This window comes from Papio anubis, chromosome 11 (assembly GCF_008728515.1).
Source record: "Papio anubis isolate 15944 chromosome 11, Panubis1.0, whole genome shotgun sequence".
In the NCBI taxonomy this organism is placed as follows: Eukaryota; Metazoa; Chordata; class Mammalia; order Primates; family Cercopithecidae; genus Papio; species Papio anubis.
Genome location: NC_044986.1, coordinates 96,001,146 through 96,021,633, shown reverse-complemented (window position 1 = coordinate 96,021,633; position 20,488 = coordinate 96,001,146). Strand labels below are relative to the sequence as shown.

Here is a 20,488-nt window from a genome sequence, read left to right as displayed (position 1 = left end):
TGAACTAAGCATAGAGAGAAAAAAATTATTCAAGTTCTAAGAGAGTATTAAAGCGCAAACCTGAATGTTAACAACTAAATTCCCCCAAGATTTTAACTTCCAGTTAAGTAGTCTAAGGTGTTTCTTTAAAAAGTCTGGAATGGTAGACTCTAGAGATCATAAACCACCAAGTCTGATATCAATACCCTTAACAAGGCCAGATGCGGTGGCTCACGCCTGTAATCCCAGCACTTTGGGAGGTCGAGGTAGGCGGATCACCTGAGGTCGTGAGTTGAGACCAGCCTGGCCAAATTAGCCAGGCGTGGTGGCGTGTGCCTGTAGTCCCAGCTACTTGGGAGGCTGCGACAGGAGAAACACTTGAACCTGTGAGGTTGCAGTGAGCCGGGATTGCACCATTGCACTCCAGGCTGGGTGACAGAGGGAGACTCTATCTTAAAACAACAACAACAACAACAACAACAACAAAACCCTTAAAATTCCAAAAAAATTAAATAGAACAGAAAATGTAAATGATGGATAGAAATCAGCAGAAACTTTTAGTCTCATTTTCTTCAAAAAGGCTATGAAACTGATGGATCAAGGAAATACTCCAAGCCCACTATCTTATTATTATTTTTTTTTAAAGAGACAAGGTCTCCCTCTGTCACTCAGGCTGGAGTGCAGTGGCACACTCCCGGCTCACTGCAATCTCTGCCTCCCAGGTTCAAGTGATTCTCGTGCCTCAACCTCCCCAGTAGCTGGGATTACAGGCATGCGCCACCACGCCCAGCTAATTTTTGTATGTTTAGTAGAGACGGGGTTTCCCCATGTTGGTCAGGCTGGTCTTGAACTCTTGACCTCAAGCAATCCTCCCTCCTTGGACTCCCAAAGTGCTGAAATTACAGGCATGACACCACCACACCAAGCCTGAAAATACAGCTTTTAACTATGCGCCTTCACCTCCACTCCCAATGACAATTCTTTAACATCAATCTCTTATTTCAGGCCTGTATCACAATAATCTGACTCCCAAACTAGTCTCATTCACTCCAGTTTTGTTTTTCTCAAGCTATCCTCCACATAACTGCCAAAGTGTTCTTTATAAAATGGTCTTTTTTTTTTTTAAGTCTTATTCTTTGGCTTCTCTGCTTAAATCCTTTAATGATTTCCCCACTGCCTTTAAGATCACATCTAAACTCCATAGCATGACTATAAAGTGCTTGTACCATGTCCCATCTCCCCTCTTTCATGTCACTTATACCATTTCTTTCTGTTGCACTTTTCATATATGGTACTATACACACACAATACTATCACATGCTCTGAACTATCTATGTCTTCTTCCTTCTGGTTGGAATGCCCACCTTCTCATTTTCTGTCTGGCAAACTCCCATTCATCCTTCAAATCTTGCTCAGGTCTGTGAAGACTTATGACTCTCCATGGCAGAATCTCTTCCACCTCTGTATTACCTTACTTTAACAACTATGAAAGAATGTAATTCATAGTGTTATATTTATTTAACAATACGGAAGAATACTTTTTTCCATATTGAGGACAGAGGCTATTCTTTTCAATCAGACCTCAGTCTACCAACTGTCCTTCCTCCAAGTGGTCCTTATTTCCTTCTCTTATGCTATAGGCTTTGCCTAGACCACCTTACTACTTTTTCAGTTGTGACTGACACCTACACACTCTTGTCTCTGATTTTTTACCGAGTCTAAACTGATGTCCAACTGCTTAATGCAAAAGTAAAGTCGAACAGTGTAGAATTTTCTTTTTTCTTTTTATTTTTTATTTTTCAGACAGAGTCTCGCTCTGTTGCCCAGGCTGGAGTGCAGTGGTGTGATCTCGGCTCACCGCAATCTCTGCCTCTGGGGTTCAAGCAATTCTCCTGCTTCAGCCTCCTGAGTAGCTGGGATTACAGGCACATACCACTGCACCAGGCTAATTTTTGTATTTTTAGTAGAGAAGGGGTTTCACTATGTTGGCCTGGCTGATCTTGAACTCGTGACCTCAGGTGATCCTCCTGCCTCGGCCTCCCAAAGAGCTGGGATTACAAGTGTGAGCCACGGCGCCCAACCCAAACAGTGTAGAATTTTCTAAAGTAGAAGCATAAATCCTCTCCCAGTCCTCTTACCCTAACAGCCAACCATTAAGTTGTGGTACTTATCTTTTCAGACATTTTCAAGGTATATGTAAACATATACGCTCATATCCATAGATACACATCTTTTACACAACTGAAATCTTACTATATATTCTGCAACATGTTGTAAGATATTTAATATACTGGGGACATTTTCCCATATCAGAAGATACATATTTACTTTATTTCTTTTAAAAATTACATACTCTTAAATATGTATTTATCACAGTTTAGCCAAATCTCTACTGATAAATATTTAGGTGGTTTACCACTTTTTCACTATTATAAACAACACTGTAATGTCATCTGTATGCAATGTCTCTGCACATTTATGCAAATACATCCCTGCAGGTGGACTGCCAGCAAAGAGCAGGGATTACATTTGAGAATGAGATAGAAAAGTTTCATTAAAAAAATGGAGCATTGTGCTTGAGAAGATGAAAAAGGCAGAATCTAAAGCCTTAAACAACAGTAGGTTAAGAATGATGTAGACACAATGACAAAGTTGTGAAGGCGGGAACAGAAAGTTGAGGTAATTTATTGCCTCACCAAAGGTTTATCAAATCTATAACAAATTAAAATGAAGAACTAGTAAGTGCTAATATTTTATCACAGATTGAATGTGCAATGTTCTTGATAATACAATATGGTAAGCACAAACTAACATTAAGAAAGGACTGAATAGGCCAGGTGCAGTGGCTCATGCCTATAATCCCAGCACTTTGGGAGGTCAGAAGTTCGAGACCAGCCTGGCCAACATGGTGACATCCCATCTCTACTAAAAATACAAAAAAGCCAAGTGTGGTAACCGCACCTGTAATCCCAACGGGATTATCGCTTGAAGGCAGAGGTTGCACTGAGCCGAGATAGCACCACTGCACTCCAGCCTGGGCTACTGAGAGACTCCTTCTCAAAATAAAAATAAAAATAAAAAAAAAAGAAGAAATACCATCCTGTATTTAGAATTAAAAACAAAATAAAGATGCATGCATATAATGGGGGAAAAACTAACCTAGCATAGTTTTATAAAAGAGGCCTGAAAGTTTGATGCATCAAAGGAATGTCTTAACTTCTGGATTGAGGATAGAAAGAGAATGAATTCATATAAAGAACTTCAGGCCTTATTAAGACAAATGTTTTTAAAAATCCAAATTTAAGGGGTAATAGCACCTCTTTGCTACTTACTAATCAGGCCACATATGGAGTATATGTTCTGCTCTGGACGTAATGGATATGAAAGATATTAACAAGCCAGACAGCAACCAGAGAGGAATAACAAAAAGTCTAGAAACTCTAATACACAGTTACTACAAATAAAAGAGGATTTACAGTCTGGGAAAAAAATAATAAGAATCTGAGAGCTGAGCACTGGCTTTAAACATAATACATAGCATCTTCTCTTAATAGTTTTCCAAGCACTGTCACTCTTCTGAAACGCACAATAACCTTTTAAGATAGACAGGGTAGGTATCACCGCAGGTGAAAAAACTGCCCAAAGTCAAACACCTAATAAGCTGGGTAGCCTCCTGCAGTTTAGCTGTTGTTTGTTTGGCTGCTGGCATCCAAACAACAGCTAAACCTGTTCAGGTAACAGTTCTGGTAACAGCACACCCCTGCGAGTAAAAAACCACTCTATGTGGTTGTGGTGGAACTGTCACACTTATCCCCTGCCCCATGAGATAGGGATTATCAGACTATTTTGGACACCTCCTCTTCATCCAAAGGGTGGGCATGTGATCAATCAGAAGTTGCAAGCATGTGAACGTGGAGCTGCTGGTGACCATCACCCCCACCATTAACATCCCATGTAGAAGAGCCCAAGACTGTAAGGGCACCAAAAATAGCTAAGGAAAATGAAAATACCTCACACTGACCACGTCAATCCAATTGACCTTGAAGTATAATATATGTCTTTTTCTGGAGTTTGGCTACACAGATTGGTATAGTCTCCCTTTTCTACTTAAGCTATTTTGAGTTATTTTCTGTTACCTGTATCAGAAAGAATCCTGAATAATACACTACATACTTTTTCTCTTTCTACTACAGCTCTTTCCACTACTCACACGAAACCTATGTCAAAACTGAACAACGTGGAAACGGGAAATTAACAGATTTTAGCTCACCATAAATATTTTTCAACCATTAGAGCCTGACCAAAAATGGAATTGACTGATTTATGAAACAATGTTCCTTATTGCTATAAACTGTTACTAGGAATGTTTTGGTAATGAATCTGCACACTGAATGAAAAACTGAACTGGATTATTTCTCAGTTACCTTCCAATTATAAAATTACATGCTTCTAGGTGAATATAAGGTGTAGTTACCTGTCCTTTATTAAAATGGTGAAGACATCCAAATGAGCATTTTGTTATTTGTTATTTCCTGCAAGAATCCCTAAATATTTAGTCATATTATTCTAAAGATACAAAATGAAACATTTGCTTAAAAAAGAAAAAAAAAACAGCAAAGCTACAGTAAATGAAGAGTACAGCCTTGGAATTATAAGTGGGTTTTACTGGCTGGGTGTGGTGGCTCATGCCTGTAATCCCAGCACTTTAGGAGGTCAAGGCAGGCAGATCACCCGAGTACTGGAGTTCAAGATCAGCCTGGCTGGCATGGTGAAACCCTATCTCTACTAAAAACACAAAAATTAGCCAGGCGTGGTGCCACGTGCCTGTAATCCCAGCTACTCGGGAGGCTGAGGCAGGAGAATCACTTGAACCCGGGAGGCCGAGGTTGCAGAGCCCAGATCTTGTGATTGCACTCCAGCCTGGGTGACAGAGGAAGACTTCGTCCCGGAAAAGAAAAAAAAAAAAGTAGGTTTTTTATACTTCTTTTGCCACCGAATAGCTGAGTTTAGCTTCAACTACTTAAGCTACCGTTGGACTACCCTGTTCTCTCATCTAGAAAATGGAATGACAGTATTTTCTTACACACCTAGGCTACGGGGTTGTTTCATGTATCAAAGTGCATATGAACACTCTCAAATATAAACTCCCATACAAATGTTAAATTACAATAGCTTTTTTGGCAGAATCCATACTCAGATTTTCAGCGTTACTTAGAAATTTTCAACAGAAGTAGCTTCCACTAAATACAATCCAATCAATATTTCAATTAAGCATTTTATAAAGATTTCTCACTGCCTGTCAATGTAAGTCTTTTATACAGTCTGATAAAGACACCAGTTTATTTTAGGGAAAAAAATAGCTCCAAGGAATCGTAGAAATCAACACATTTTGTTTAATAATTTGACTAAACGTCTAAATTAACTGAGCTAGTGACCTTGCCTAAGCTATTTACCTCTTTGAGCCATTTTCTACATCTGTAAAATGGACACAGTGATATATTTCTTGCAAGATTGTTTTAAGAACTGTAAATAGAATACACAAGCTCTTGAGTCACAAGAGAGGTTCAATAACACTGGCTTCTCAATACACAAAGAAGCACATAAATGTAGAGCGAACGCGGGACAACAGCCTGTTGTAGTGAATTCAAATCTGTTACCAGATTGATTTGGTTCAAAATGGCCAAAAAGAATAAAGTAAACGGCAGTACTTTATTGGGCAGAACCCCATGTCTAGGAACCAGGAAGCCTCTTGATCCATCAGGCTACACTGTAACTCGGCCTCCAGCAACAACTTCATGTATCAAAATCAGAAATGTACGTAAATGATGCAACGACTGGCTCAGATGTGTAGCATTACTATCACTGGGAACACTATTTCGTCAAACTGTAAAGTGCTAGCAAACTGGGTTCCTGATCCGAATTTCATGGAAGTCTAAACAATTCCATTACTGTACACAGGAGTCGCCCCGAAGAAACATCACACATCTCACTTCTGCCTCAGCAACAGCGGCGACCCTGGGTTCCCCTAGAGAGATCAGAGGAGAGGAGGACAGGACACAGCCCCACTCTCTTGCCAAAGAGTCCACGGCCGTTTCCACAGGCCACGTGTTCCCCCGTGATCCCAGACTCTTCCCCCTTCCTCGCCCGCTGTGGGAAGGAGCTACAGAGCAAACCGAGGCCACGGCGCCATCACCTGTCTCCACGCTCCCTGAAGGCTGCTCGTTCCTCCTGAGGTCTTCGGCCACAGTTCCTGGGCAACTCAAAAGTCTGAGGATAGGCCGCTGGACTCGAGTTCTTCTCTGGGCACACAGGTGCAAACGGGTCAAGAGCCCCACGCCGGGAACCGCCATGGTTAAAAGCACGAGCGCGAAGCTGAAAGGTCAGCGTGTTTTCGCGCATGCGCCCGGGGGGTGGGGGTGGGGCAAAAGAAATGGGAAGCCTCGAGGGTCAAACTACGCGAAAGAAGTTCGGTTTTAGCGGAAGAAAGGAAATTGAAGCCGAAAAGAAGATGCCTGAGATTTCAGACATGGTTTACTTCCAGAGTGGTACAGTTTACCAAATGAGAAGCTCCACAGAAGGAGCGCTCCACGTACTCTTGTAAATAGCGTCATGAAAATAGAGCCAGAGCCCGGGGGCGGTGGCTCATGCCTGTAATCCCAGCACTTTGGGAGGCTGAGGCGGGTGGATCAGCTGATGTCAGGAGTTCGAGACCAGCCTGGCTAACATGGCGAAACCTTGTGTCTACTAAAAAATACAAAAAAAAAAAAAAAATTAGCTGGGCGTGATGACACGCCTGTAATCCCAGCTACTTGGGAGGCTGAGGCACGAGAATCACTTGAACCCGGGAGGCGAAGGTTGCACTGAGCCGAGATCGCGCCACTGCACTTAAGCCTGTGCAACAGAGCTTGACCCTGTCTCCAGAAAAAAACAAACAAACAAACAAAGTTAAAATAATGGAAAGGCTTTTAACCTCTGAAAGGGGCACCAGGAGCAAGCAGGGCATCATCTTTTCTTTGAACCATGTGAGGACATTTTACAACCTCTGCCAATATGCCTCGATTCAAATTAAAATTCAAGTGGTTTTGCCACCCCCTCCTCCAAGTGAGAAGTACGTACCTCATCTTAAAGGCATAGGAAAGGTATTGGAGAGGACTGGTTCAGTCTTCTCATTTTGAACATGAGAAAGTGGGGCACAGATCAGACAAGGACTGGCTATAGGTCACACCTGGGGAGTCAAAGCTTAAAGTCAGAGCTCTGCCCTCGATTCAAGGCTCTTCCTCAGTGCCTGTGTCATAACCAGTGGCCCTTGCTCGGGTGCCTGGGAAAAGGACATACCAAACAATGCAGAGAAACCTGCAACTGAAGGCAGCCCCCCGGGGGTACACACTGCTGCTGGAGGCGAAAGGAAAGCAAGGGGCCTCGCAATCGGAGTGTGAGAGAGGACAAACCAGCACTGGAACTGACTAGCCAGCTCTGTGTTAGCGTGGTGCTATTGCCTTGCAGCTATTTTCTTTTTTAATCATCTCAACAACTCTGGGTGATTAAACCCATTTCATGGATGAGAACACGGAGGCTCAGAGACAGTAAGTAACTAAGGTGGCCTCATTAGAAGTTGGCTGTGCTGGCTGGGTGTGGTGGCTCACACCTGTAATCCCAGAACTTTGGGAGGCCAAGGCAGGAGGATCACCTAAGGTCAGGATTTTGAGACCAGCCTGGCCAACATAGTGAAACCCTGTCTCTACTAAAAATACAAACATTAGCCAGGTGTGGTGGTGGGCACCTGTAATCCCAACTACTTGGGAGGCTGAGGCAGGAGAATCACTTGAACCCAGGAGGCAGAGGTTGCAGTGAGCGAAGATTGTGCCACTGCCTGCCAGCCTGGCAATCGAGCAAGACTCTGTTTCAAAAAAAAAATGTTGGCTGTGCCATTTGACCCCAGGTTGGTCCCCAGATCCTGGGCCTTCCACTCGGACACACACTCAAGGCCACCCTCAGGCCACACAGAGTCCTGCCACTCCCACATGGATGTTGAAGAATCTCGAAGTTAGGTAGAAGTATATTTTATTTTGACACTTCCAAGGAAAGCCCTATGTAAACAATGAGTTTGGGGATGGATGTGAGGACTTTTTATTTTTTGTGGGGGATATTTAATCCCTTTAGCAGAATAAAATGTTCTCCAGCCACTGGCAGTAGCTACTTTTTTTTTTTTTTTTTTTTTTTTTTGAGACAGAGTCTTGCTTTGTCACTCAGGCTGGAGTGCAATAGTGCAATCTTGGCTCACTGCATCCTCCGCCTCCTGGGTTCAAGCAATTCTTCTGTCTTAGCCTCCCAAGTAGTTGGGATTATAGGCACCTGCCATCATGCCTGGCCAATTTTTGTATTTTTATAGAGACAGGTTTTCACCATGTTGCCCAGGCTGGTCTTGACCTCCTGAACTCAGGTGATCCACCTGCCTCGGCCTCCCAAAATATTGGGATTACAGGCGTGAGCCACTACACCCAGCCAGAAGTAGCTCTTTTTATAGAACTATTCTGTTATTAGGTATTACTTCTAGCTCACTGGCCTGCATCTTCCAGAAAAGAAAACTTTGCATTTAATGTTTAAAATGAAATAAATGCTTATTTTTGTAAGGTTGATATGGTTTGCATTTGTGTCCCCACCAATCCATGTTAAGATGTAATCCCCAGGGCTGGCCGTGCAGCCTGGTGGAAGGTGTTTGGATCATGGGGCTGGATCCCTCATCAGTGTCTTAGCGCCATCCCCTTGGTGATAACTGGATGTGTTCTCTGAAACCTGGTTGTTTAAAAGCATGTGGCACTTCCCCTCCATCTTGCTCCCGCTTGCTCCATGTGACTTGCCTGCTCCCCCTTTGCCTTCTGTCATGATTGTAAGCTCCCTGAGGCTTCCTCAGAAGCAGATGCCAGTGTCATGCATCCTGTACAGCCTGCAAAACCATGAGCCAATTAAACCTCTTTTCTTTGTAAATTACCCAGCCTCAGATTTTTTTTTTTTTTTTATAGCAATGCAGGAAGGGCCTAATGCAAAGATGTACTGTTTTGTTTTGTTTTCAAGCTAAGGTATATTGTTTATGCCTTATTACAGATTTGAGGGATATCAGAAACTGGGGGATGCTGTAAGCCCAGCAAGGGGAGGAATATTCTATGGCTTCAAGCCTGGGCTCTCCTGCATATGGGGTTTCACAATGGGAATGGTGCTTAATGTATTCAACTAATACCTTATTTGTAGACATCTGTATCATTTTCAGCTTTTAAAATATGATCAGCTGCATTGTAGCCAATATCCGCAGGTAAGTCATAGCTGATGTACAACTTTATTTCCTTATAATAAAATACTAGAAGTTACTGGTCAGATTTAAGATGTTCAATACAAATTGCTCTCTAGAAAATTTGCTCCAGTTTACCTTCAGACAGCCGTTATGAAAGGCTCATTTTTCCAAACCCTCATGGACATGGCTTGGAAACCATGAGGAATACCTTCATAAAGTGGGAATACCCACACTGACATACTTCATTATATAAAAATCAAAACTTCTGTGTGTTGCAAAACACCAGAAAAAACACATGAAAAGACAGAAGAATTTATTGAGAAAAATCATATCCATGGTTTCCAAATCTCATGTGTCCCCACCAAATCTCATGTTGAATTCTAATCCCTAATGTTGGAGATAGGGCCGGCTGGGAAGTAATTGGATCACAGGGGCAGATTTCCCATGAATGGTTTAGCAACATCCCCTTGGTACTGTCCGCATGATTGTGAGTGAGTTATCATGAAATCTGGTCATTTAAAAGTGTGGCACCTGCCCCCTCACTCTTGCTTCTGCTCCCACCGTGTGAGACGTCTCACTCCCCCATCGCCTTCCACCATGACTGTAAGCTTCCTGAGGCCTTCCCAGAAGCTGAGCAGATGCCAGCCTCATGCTTCCTGTACAGCCTGTGGAACTGTGAGCCAATTAAACCTCTTTTCTTTAGAAATTCCCCAGTCTCAGATATTTCTTTATAGCAATGTGAGAATGGACTAATACACTCACTAACACTGAGTTTGCTTTTTCTTTTTTATTATTACTAGATAAATATTATTTTATATATTCATTGCCCGTTTGTATTTCTTCTTTTCTGATTGCAGGTGTACTTCCTTGACTCATTTTTTTCTATTACTGTGTTTGTCTTTTTCCCATTTGTTGATGAGTACCTTCATATAGTGGGAATACTCACACTGATATACTTAATTATATAAAAATCAAAACTTCTGTGTGTTACGAAACACCAGAAAAACAAATGAAAAGACAGAAGAAATTATTGAGAAAAACACATTTACGATGAATAGAACAATTTTTCTTTATACCTTCTGTACAGTACTGAGCATCACGCTTAGAAAGTCCTTCATAATCCCCAAGATCATGGAAATACTCATTTCTGTTTTTGTTATTTCTTAGTTTGTTAGTATGTTTATAGTTTTATTTGTTAACATCTTTACAACCACTGGAATTAGTTTCTGGCATGAAGTTTAAAGCAGTAATAATTTTAACTTGATTTTTTCCCAGGCAGTTAATGAATTATTCAAACTTATTGAATAATTCTTTGCTCAATGGGGTGTTAACACCACCTTTATCACATGCTAAAAAGTATGTTCTTATAAAAATTCAGATTTGTTTCTGGACTTCCTATTCTGTTCCATGATCTGTGATCTTTTTTAAATTCTAAAACTGTCCCTATTCCAACAAGGGCTCCCAAATTCTCAGAAATAGAGTTTGCATTGCTTTGGTGATCTGTGTTCATATTCTTATCTCTTATGTTAGACTGTGAGTTCCCTGAGGGACGGGAAGTCTCAGTCCTCTTTGTACCCTGAGAGCCAAGTGTGGTGTAATGAAGGGAGGGCAAAACAGCACATGGGGAAATGAGGAAGCCCCAGGATTAGGGTTGCCAGATTGAGCAAATAAAATAGGCAGTTAATCTACAATATCAGATAAACCACAAATAGTTTTTGTATGTGTATGTTCTTTGCAATATTTGGGATATACTTCTCCTAAAAGTTATCCAGACATCTCCACTGAAACACTCATCCTCCTCAGACCTCGAACCTCCACCTACCTTGAGATCCAAGCTGGAAAACCAGGAATGCATCTTTTACATGCCAAGTGCCGCAAGTGACACAGGCTCAAGTTAGAAGGCACCCAACAGGCTGAGCATGAGAGTGGCAAATATGACCTTCCACGCTTGCAGAGGCAGCGTCCCAGGCCAAGAATGAACTGACTCGCTGCTGTTCCTCCAAAAGCCCCCCCTCAACCCCCTGCACCCTGCCTCATGTCCCTGGTCCCCAGGGGCCCTGACCTGAGTGGGGCAGGGCAGACACTGTATGATCCTACAGCTGACTGTTCATCGTCGCTAATCTTTCCTTCTCATGTAAAAGAAAAGCAGGGCTCTCCTCTGATGCTACCCAGCATGTGACACCTGCCTGGACACACCCCGTAGGCACTCAAGCCATGCTGGGGAGGCAGTCATTCTGTTTCTCGTGGCTTTTTGTTGTTGTTGTTGGTTGTTTTTGAGACAGAGTCTCGCTGTCTCACCAAGGCTGGAGTGCAATGGTGAGATCTTGGCTTACCTCTGCCTTCCAGGTTCAAGCAATTCTCCTGCCTCAGCCTCCCAAGTAGCTGTGATTACAGGCACCCACCACGATGCCTGGCTAACTTTTTGCATTTTTAGTAGAGATGGAGTTTCACCATGTTGGCCAGGTTGGTCTCGAACTCCTGACCTCAGGTGATCCACCAGCCTTGGCCTCCCAAAGTGCTGGGATTACAGGCGTGAGCCACCACACCCAGACCTCTCATGTTTATCCATACACTTCCACAGGGGTTGCAAGCCTACACAGCCTATGTACTTGGTCCAAATGGCCCCTAGTTTGTGTCAGGCACAGTGCTAAGTATTGGGGTTACAATGGTGAACGAAAACCAACCTGGCCCTTAATGTCATGGAGCTTACAGTCTAGTTAGGGAGATGACCATAAATCACATGAGCAAAAATGTTTTCATTGAAAAGGTATAAGGAGATATAGGAGGGTATATTGAGGGTCCTAATCTGATGGGGCGGGCAGTCAACACCCCAAATGAGGAATATTTGAGAAGGCATTCACTGTCAAAGAGAAGTGCTTCTGGCAGAGAGAACAGCATGTGCAAAGGTCCTGAAGCAGGAGAGAGAGTGCCTCAGGGATCTGAGGTGAGTGAGAGAGTGAGAGAGAAAGAGCAAAGCAAGAGGAGGCTGCAGAAGCAGGCAGGGGCCAGATCCGGCAGGCCACTGGTGAGTCAAGGCCATTGCAGAATTTAGCAAGAGAGTCACTTAGCTCGGGGGAGGGTGGTTAACCTGTGAGGAGAAGCAGGGCTCTTAGCCACAGAGAGAGTGAGGAGAAGGAGCAGAAGCAAGAGAGCTAAAGCTGAGAACTCAAAGGACCAAGGGAGATGCTACAGGGCCGGCTCACAGAGGTGGGGCAGAAGGCAGTCACTTGTTGCCCAGCTTTCTCTCATTTCAGTCTCAAAAGGATCCCACCTGCTAGGGGGAACTTTCCCCACTTTGCAGGGTAACCAAATCAGATCCTTTCCTAAAATCACAGAGCTGGGACATGAATGCAGGTCTGTGTGACTATAAAGCTCACACTCTCCTCTCTCCCAAAAGCCCCACTTCTGCCTCCTGATCCCTGGGCTGATGAGTTTACATCGAGGCCTATAGCCAAAAAGAGGGCTCAGAGATTCCCCAGCACGGGAGGAAAGTGGCTGGGTGGGAGGGCTAATTCTCAATTCTTGTAGTTCTCCCAGAGCCTGGAGCCTGGGGAAATACGGGGAAAGCAAGGCAGACACACATGGAGACAGCAAAGGGCAGTGTTTCTCAACTTTGGCTACATGTTGCCATCATCAGGTGAGCTCTGAAAACTCTCGGTGCCCAGGCTGTCCCCCAACCAATTAGCTCAGAATCCCTAGGGTGGGGCTTGGGCTCTAGAGCCTCTGGGGAGCTGGGTGTGTGTTCAGGCCAATTGCTTCTCTCTGTGCCTCAATGTTCCAGGTACCGTTGGAGGGACTGAGATCCTGGGGATTCCTGGAGCCTGGCTGCATGGTCTGGCCACCTGATGCCCTTGTGTTCTCCATGGCAGGCCAGCAAGGCTGAGGAGAATGCCTCCGACAGCTTCATGCACCCCACGGACCCCACTGCTGGAGCGGCAAATGGATACCACCCAGAACCTGGTGGACTCCTACATGGCCATTGTCAACAAGACCTTACTGGACCTCATGGTTGGTCTCATGCCTGAGACCACCATGCACATTATGATCAACAACATGCATGCACCGCCTCATGGGGGAAAGGGGCTCCTGTGGCACTGGGGATGCAGGGGGCCATGTTGGCCTGGGGGAAACGCCAACCAGCCCTATGAGACCAGGTCCAGGAAGGGAGGCACCGTCCAGACCAGAGCTGTCCCATAGAAATATAACATGGGACTGAGCACAGTGGCCCATGCCTGTAATCCCAGCACTTTGGAAGGCTAAGGCGGGAGGATCACTTGAGCCCAAGAGTTTGAGACCACCCTAGGCAACATAGTGAGACCTGCTATCTACACAAAATTTTTTAAAATAGCTGGGCTTGGTGCCTGTAGTCCTAGTGACTCAACAGGCTGACATTGGAGGATCGCTTTGAGCCCAGGAGGTTGAGGCTGCAGTGAGCGGTGATCTCGCCCATTGTACTCCAGCCTGGCGACAGAGTGAGATCCTATCTCCAAAAACAATTTAGGAAAAGCTGAGTAGACAGATGTCCTGGTGGCATCATAGGTCCTAGGTCCCCTCCCAGATCTGTGACCTTGGACAGGTGACTTTTCCTCTGGACCTCAGTGTCCTCATCTGAATAAAAAAAGGCGGTGGGGAGGCAGATCTTTGAGTCTAAGCAGTGTAGAAGCCGCATCTGAAAAGCCATACTCAGGGCTCCAAGTCCAGCACACAGTCCCAGCAGGGCCCGACGGGGCAGCCAAGGTGGCACAGGCCATCGGATCCCAACCTCCTTCCCTTTTTGCCCACTCCCGGACCAAGGAGTTCATATTCTCAGAGCTGCTGGCCAACCTGTACTCATGTGGGGACCAGAACGCACTGATGAAGGAGTTGGCAGAGCAGGCATAGCAGCTTGATGAGATGCTGCGCATGCAACACATGCTGAAGGAGGCACTCAGCATCATCAGTGACATCAGCACAAACACCATCAGCATGGTCATGGGGTCCCGTGGACAACTCCTGGCTGCAGGTGCAGAGCGTCCCGGCTGGATGCAGGTACCAGGGCTGAACCCCACAGCCCCACAGCCCACCAGCCTCCATGGCTAAGCCTGGGGTCTCTTGGAACTGACTCCGTGCCCAAGCTGGCAGGCATGGGTGCTTTCTGGAACTATCAGAGAGGGCAGAGAGCTCATGGTTTATGGTGTAGGGGCTGGGAACTTGGAGGGGGTTGTGTATGTGGCTGGACTCAGAGGCGGCCAGAGACCTACGAACGTCATCCTGGGCACACCTGTCGTGCAGTCTGAGTCATGCTGGCAGGGCAGGGGCATCCAGCTCCCAGCCTGGGAGTGCAGAGCAGGGGTGATAGTCAGGGTCCCACCTCCTCTATCTGTCGGCAGTCCAGTGGTGATCTAGGATAAAACCTTGAGAGTCCCATACACATGGTCATCCCACAACACACCTCACAGGCCAGGCAGGGACACACAGCCCCCTTCCCTCCCTTCCAGGTACCATCATAGCTGCTAGCATGTGACTGAAGGCAGGGTCCCTGGCTCCCGCTGAAGCACTATCGCCAGCCAGCGGGCTCATGCACCTTGGCCTGTTGCTCCTAGGGGTCACCTATGCTATCCAGCCAAGGGGACCACAGTGCCTGCTGGCCCAGCTGAGCTCCGCCCTGTGAGTCCACCTGCCTTCCCTGCCATGGACTCTCCCTCTTCTGCTTTTACCAGCAGGAAGGGCCCAGTCTCACCTATGCAACCTGCAGCCCCCCAACCAGCTGAGGCTCCCCTCTTAGACTTACAAGTCTATGGCCAGTGGCATCCGGCTGCCTATTCTCCCTGCCTCCCCCAAGGGTCCCTTCAGAGGGTCCTGGGCTTTCTGACCACCCAGAGGGGCCTCAAGTGCACCCTCCAGCCATCCATCCCTTTAGCTTCACCACCCCGATTCAAGCAGTGTTCTTTCTCTTTCGGGCCTGGTGGCTGTTGTGTGGGGTTCCCCAAGATGAGAGGCGGCCCTGGGCCAGTGGGTTCGAAGACAGGGTGACCAGAGAAGAGGGAAGCTGGAGGGGGTTGAGCATTGGCCTGAACTGTGGGTGCACTGCCTGGGTGCAGGGGGAGAGGCCAGCGTGTGTAGAGTGCGGAGGGCCACCACAGCCCCCAGGACCTACCTGTGAAGCTCTGGCTCCTCCCTCCATCTTCCTCCCCTTTCCCTTCCAGCCCCTCTTTTCCAGGAACCTTGCCACACCCACACCCACGCCCTCCCCTCCCCATCCCTCCCACAGCTGCTGTGGCTTTGCCCCTGCTCTGCGCTTGCCTCACCAGCTGTCTGCTCACTTTTCTCCCGTTTTCTCTCTGCTTGCTCTCCAACTACCAGCCAATCAGATCAGGCAAATCCGTCCCATCCTGAGAGCCTCAGGCCCCACTTCAACCTCTAAACAGATCCTTCCTCTTCTCAGAGACCTCCCTTTCCAAGCCTGCCTGGGCGGCTGTTCTGTGACTTGACAGTGGCTCCCGCAGCCCCAAAGCTAGCCCCCTACATCTGTGACTTAGTCTGTTGTAGTGGAGAGCTGACACATCCAGCTGTGACTGTCGCTGAAAACTTGTGCCCTCTCTGTGGTGTGCCCCTGCCCTGTTCTATAAATATCTATAAATAGGCTGGGCGCGGTGGCTCACGCCTGTAATCCCAGCACTTTCGGAGGCCGAGGCAGGTGGATCACAAGGTCAGGAGTTTGAGACCAGCCTGGCCGATATGGTGAAATCCCGTCTCTACTAAAATTACAAAAATTAGCTGGGTGTGGTGGCAGGTGCCTGTAGTCCCAGCTACTCGGCAGGCTGAGGCAGGAGAATTGCTTGAACTCGGGAGGCAGAGGTTGCAGTGAGCCAAGATCATGCCACTGCACTCTAGCCTGGGCAACAGAGTGAAACTCCGTCTCAAAAAAAAAAAAAAAAAGAGAGAAAGAAAGAAAAAAAATACTCATATGTATATATATATTTATAGATTTTATATATATGTATTTATACACACACACACACACACACCTGGCCAACTGCCTCACCTCTAGTGCAGGGAATCAGTCAGTGTGCTGTCCCTGTGGAGTCTTGTGGCCCAACAAAAGAAAGCTGTCCCCTGACATTGCCCCTCCACAGTGCGCCACCTCCAGTGAGCCTCCTGTCATGCCCAGCCTGTGGACAGCCAGCCCCCACCATCCCTCCTGCCCGCTACCAAGCATGGGGGTGCTGTGCAGGCAGCTGTGTGGCCTGACAGTCTCTACCAGTTCTGCTGTCCCTCAGCTGAAAATAAAACCCATTTCTGGATGACAGGGAATATATCCTCTGCTGGCTGTATTCTCTGCGGAGCTCTGGGGAGGGGAAAGTTCAAGCCACTTCTGGGGTGCTGTTGGGAGCTGTTGGGAACAGGCCCCCCAAAATCTGGCCATAAACTGGCCCCAAAACTGGCCATAAACAAAATCTCTGCAGCACCGTGACATGTTCGTGATGGCCATGACACCCATGCTAGAAGGTTGTGGATTTACCGGAATGAGGGCAAGGAGCACCTGGCCCACCTGGGGCAGAAAACCGCTTAAAGGCATTCCTAAACCAGAAACAATAAATAGCACGAGCCATCTGTGCCTTAAGGACATGCTCCTGCTGCAAATAACTGGGCAAACCCATCCCTTTATTTCGGCCCATCCCTTTGTTTCCCGTAAGGAATACTTTTAATTAATCTATAATCTATAGAAACAATGCTTATGACTGGCTTGCTGTTACTAAAAACATGGGTAAATCTCTGTTCGAGGCTCTCAGCTCTGAAGGCTGAGACCCCTGATTTCCCGCTCCACACCTCAATATTTGTGTGTGTGTGTGTGTCTTTAATTCCTCTAGTGCCGCTGGGTTAGAGTCTCCCCAACCGAGCTGGTCTTGGCAGGGAGTGGTGAAAAGGCCACACCCTTTCCAAGGGACACTTTTCCTGGAAAGCCCCTGGAGCTTAGGTGGCTCTTATCCTGGGAAGCCGGCTCTGGCCACTAGAGGGCAGGACCATGAACTCAGCCTGGAGGGAGCCTATGGGGCAGCTGGCACTCCGGAGGAACAGACAGAACAGGCCACCAGGTGCAGACAGGAGAGGGGGGCAAGGGGACGGAACGGAAGACGCCTGGGCTGGATGGAAGTCAGTGTCCTTGGATGTTGGTACTTGCCTTCCTGGTCACCACTAGATCAAGCTTCTGAGCCTGTTGGCTGTCAGGGCCAGACTGTGACCCATAGGTGTCATGGCAGTCCCCGTGAAATCCCCCAGGTGTCACCAGGCAGCATACAGGTAAGAGGCCTGGAAGGTCCCAACAGCCCAGCTGGACATGCTCAGACACTTTGGGGCTCCTCGTTCAGTGGAACAAACTCCAGGACCCAGTAACGGAAACAGGAACACACCAGGCCAAGCAGTATGGCTAAATCCATTTATTCCAAAATAAAAAGCAAAATAAACAGGAGTCACATCACCAGGGAACCACGACCCCATCCCCACCTCCTTCCTCTGTCCTGTGCTATCAATAAATAAGTTTCCTAGCCACAAATCATTATTAGAACCTCCTCCCCATATACCAGGTCCAACTTCTGCTAGGTACAATACAGGAGGTGGCCCTACACCCCAGAATATACAAAACGTTACACAGATACAACATGTACACTGGGGAAGGGGGGCTACCCTGGCAGCCTGTGCCCTCACCTAGTCTACGGTTAGCCCCACTGTCCTGCCTCAGCTGTGCCTCGAATGAGAAGATGGGAGCCTGCCTAAGGGAAAAGTTGCTTCGGTGAGAATGAGGCCATTAGGCCTCTTCCAAACAAACCAACTCCACCAGCCTCTGGCTCTTAAATAACAATCATCGTCATCCGGAAATGTAAGGACTCAGCCCTGGCCAAGGTGGCAAAGGGTCTGTTTGTTTCCCCCATTAAATAGGGGTGTTGTCTTGCTACCCTAATGGTAAAGGGGTGACTGGGAAGGGGTGGTAAGGATGTGGTGGGGGTGGAGACTCCAGCCCCACTTCTCCAGGCTTTGCTGACAGGGGCCTGCTTTTATTTATTTTTATTTTTATTGTTATTATTTATTTTTTATGTGTTTTTTAATTGTTTATTTTTATTTATTGTTTATTTTTTATTGTTATTGTTATTGTTTATTTTTATTGTTATTTTTATTTTATTTATTGTTTATTTTTTATTTATTGTTATTGTTATTGTTTATTTTTATTTTTATTTTTATTGTTTTTTAATCCCATAACTTCTTTTTCATAACCTTTTTTATAACTTTTCATAAGACTTTTTTCTACTTTTTTTCCACAATTTTTTTTGCCACAACTTTTCCACAACATTTTTTATCCCATAACTTTTTAATCCCATAACATTTTCAATCCCATAACTTTTTGTTAGTTTCTGTTCTTTTAATAAACACACTTGCATAGTTATATTACAATTTTGTAAAAATAAAAACATATTATCTCATGCCAAGCGTTCCCAGCATTTGCAGTCTCAATTCCTTTAATACTATAGTTTTCAAGACACACAAAATAAAATGTTAAGGCAAAAACAGCACTTTGCAATAATTTAATAATTTATTACATTACAGTAGCATCACAGCAGCAGTCAATAATACCAATTAACGCAAACGTCTTTCAGTATTTCCATTATACATTCTGTTTACAAGAATTCATAAGTTGGTAAAAGTCATTCTAAGAAAACTTGGCAAATAAAGCTTTGGACTGGAGTTGGCATTTCTTTCTCTACTTCCAGCCCCCCGCCTCCAACCCTTTTCTTTCTTTTAAACCATAGTATTCATATTTTAAAATGTTTTAACTAATTTCAAAACACTAAGATAGCAGTTACATTTTTTAATAGTTATATTATTTTAAAATGACTCTTTAAGATAAAGTTTTAGAGAAACTGCTATGTGGATAGGGCTGATTTACATTTTCAAATTTTCTAAAAATCAGCTTTGGTTTTAGAACTGGTATTTTTCATTTCTGGAAAACCTATCAGGTTTAATCAAATATTTTTAAAATGATTTTCATATATTGCAATCTTTAAATAGGTATTTTGATTCTTCCTACAGAAATTCAAATTTTTTCAGTTGAACTCACATTTTAAAATGCTATGTTTCTGATGAACTCTAACCTTCTAATGTTGCCTTCTAAGCAAATTGAAAGCTGCCTTATGCTGAGTGAGGCAGAGAATACTTGATTGAATGAGATATTGCAAAAGACTGCGTGCACTTTGAAGAAAGAAAGTTATCGTCATACAATTTTCATTCTCTTTAGCTTTTCCTTAAATATATGACAAAATACCTACACAGAGTGGTATTTCCATTAATACAATAAATTTATTTTCCAGACTGACATCCAGCTTAAATATGCCAGTATGTGATTTAATCCATAGGTACCCGAGGAACACATTATTGTTAGATTGGTTACAGATGCTAAATGCTATCTGAGGGTCGTTCCCAGTCATTTATATTTATCAGGGTAAAAGTGAAGTGATTTGAACCATAAAAATACCTTTGAAATAATTTACCAATGTATTAGATAAACCCAGTTTCAGAATTATAAAGAAAAAATGTTAGATCAAATAGTGTGGCTAATTAACAGTGATATATACAATTTCTAGCCCAGGGGTTTAAAATGAACTTAAAGTAACTGTCTTTAAACTGAACTCAAAGAATGCAAAAGTGGCAAGTTCAGAAAATAAAAAGCAAGAACAGGACTTTAAGTCCATTTTAAACCCTCGGGCTAGAAATCGTACCACTGTTAATTAGCCACATTATTTGGTCTAACATTTTTTCTTTATACTTCTGAAACTGGGTTTATCTGATACATTGATAAACTTATACAATTTGGAAGAGTCAGTTGAAGTCACAAGAACCCAGTATTTGCATTCTTTCAGTGAATGCAGGCAAATCTGTAATTCCATCTGTAAAATCGTATATTTGCTCTCCTATTAAGGTCATATTTATCAAAGAATCATGAGGATGCCAAATGCTAAAAATAGAGACGGTCTAGTAACTAGAAATCTCCACCCCAGGGAGCACACATACATATCTCCCTACATCCTAATAACGTGATGTATTTTGGAACACAGACATTAGAACTTCATAAAGTTTAACTGTTGATTCTTTCCCAAGTATTATGAAGTCATACATTTAGGCAATGTACAACTGAAATCATTCATAATGTATAGGCACATAAACATAAATATTGCGCAAAATATGTCTCTAAAT

The 20,488-nt window shown here is 44.8% G+C and overlaps 1 protein-coding gene across 3 annotated transcripts in view; it reads right to left on the bottom strand.

The window, feature by feature from the left end:
- MTPAP (mitochondrial poly(A) polymerase) overlaps nucleotides 1-7,117 on the bottom strand; it is a 38,220-nt gene extending 31,103 nt beyond the window's left edge. Inside the window, exon 1 of one of the 3 annotated variants that reach the window (XM_031652424.1) lies at nucleotides 7,096-7,117. Coding sequence is in view for 1 of the 3 variants with exons in the window: in XM_003903512.4 (XP_003903561.1) it covers nucleotides 6,173-6,329 (157 nt within the window). In the remaining 2 variants the exon portion in view is untranslated. Of the gene's footprint in view, nucleotides 1-1,343; nucleotides 1,801-6,172; nucleotides 6,380-7,095 lie in introns of those variants that run through there. The other 2 variants (XM_003903512.4, XM_031652423.1) reach the window with 2 other exon arrangements.
- Nucleotides 7,118-20,488: the final 13,371 nt, after the last annotated feature.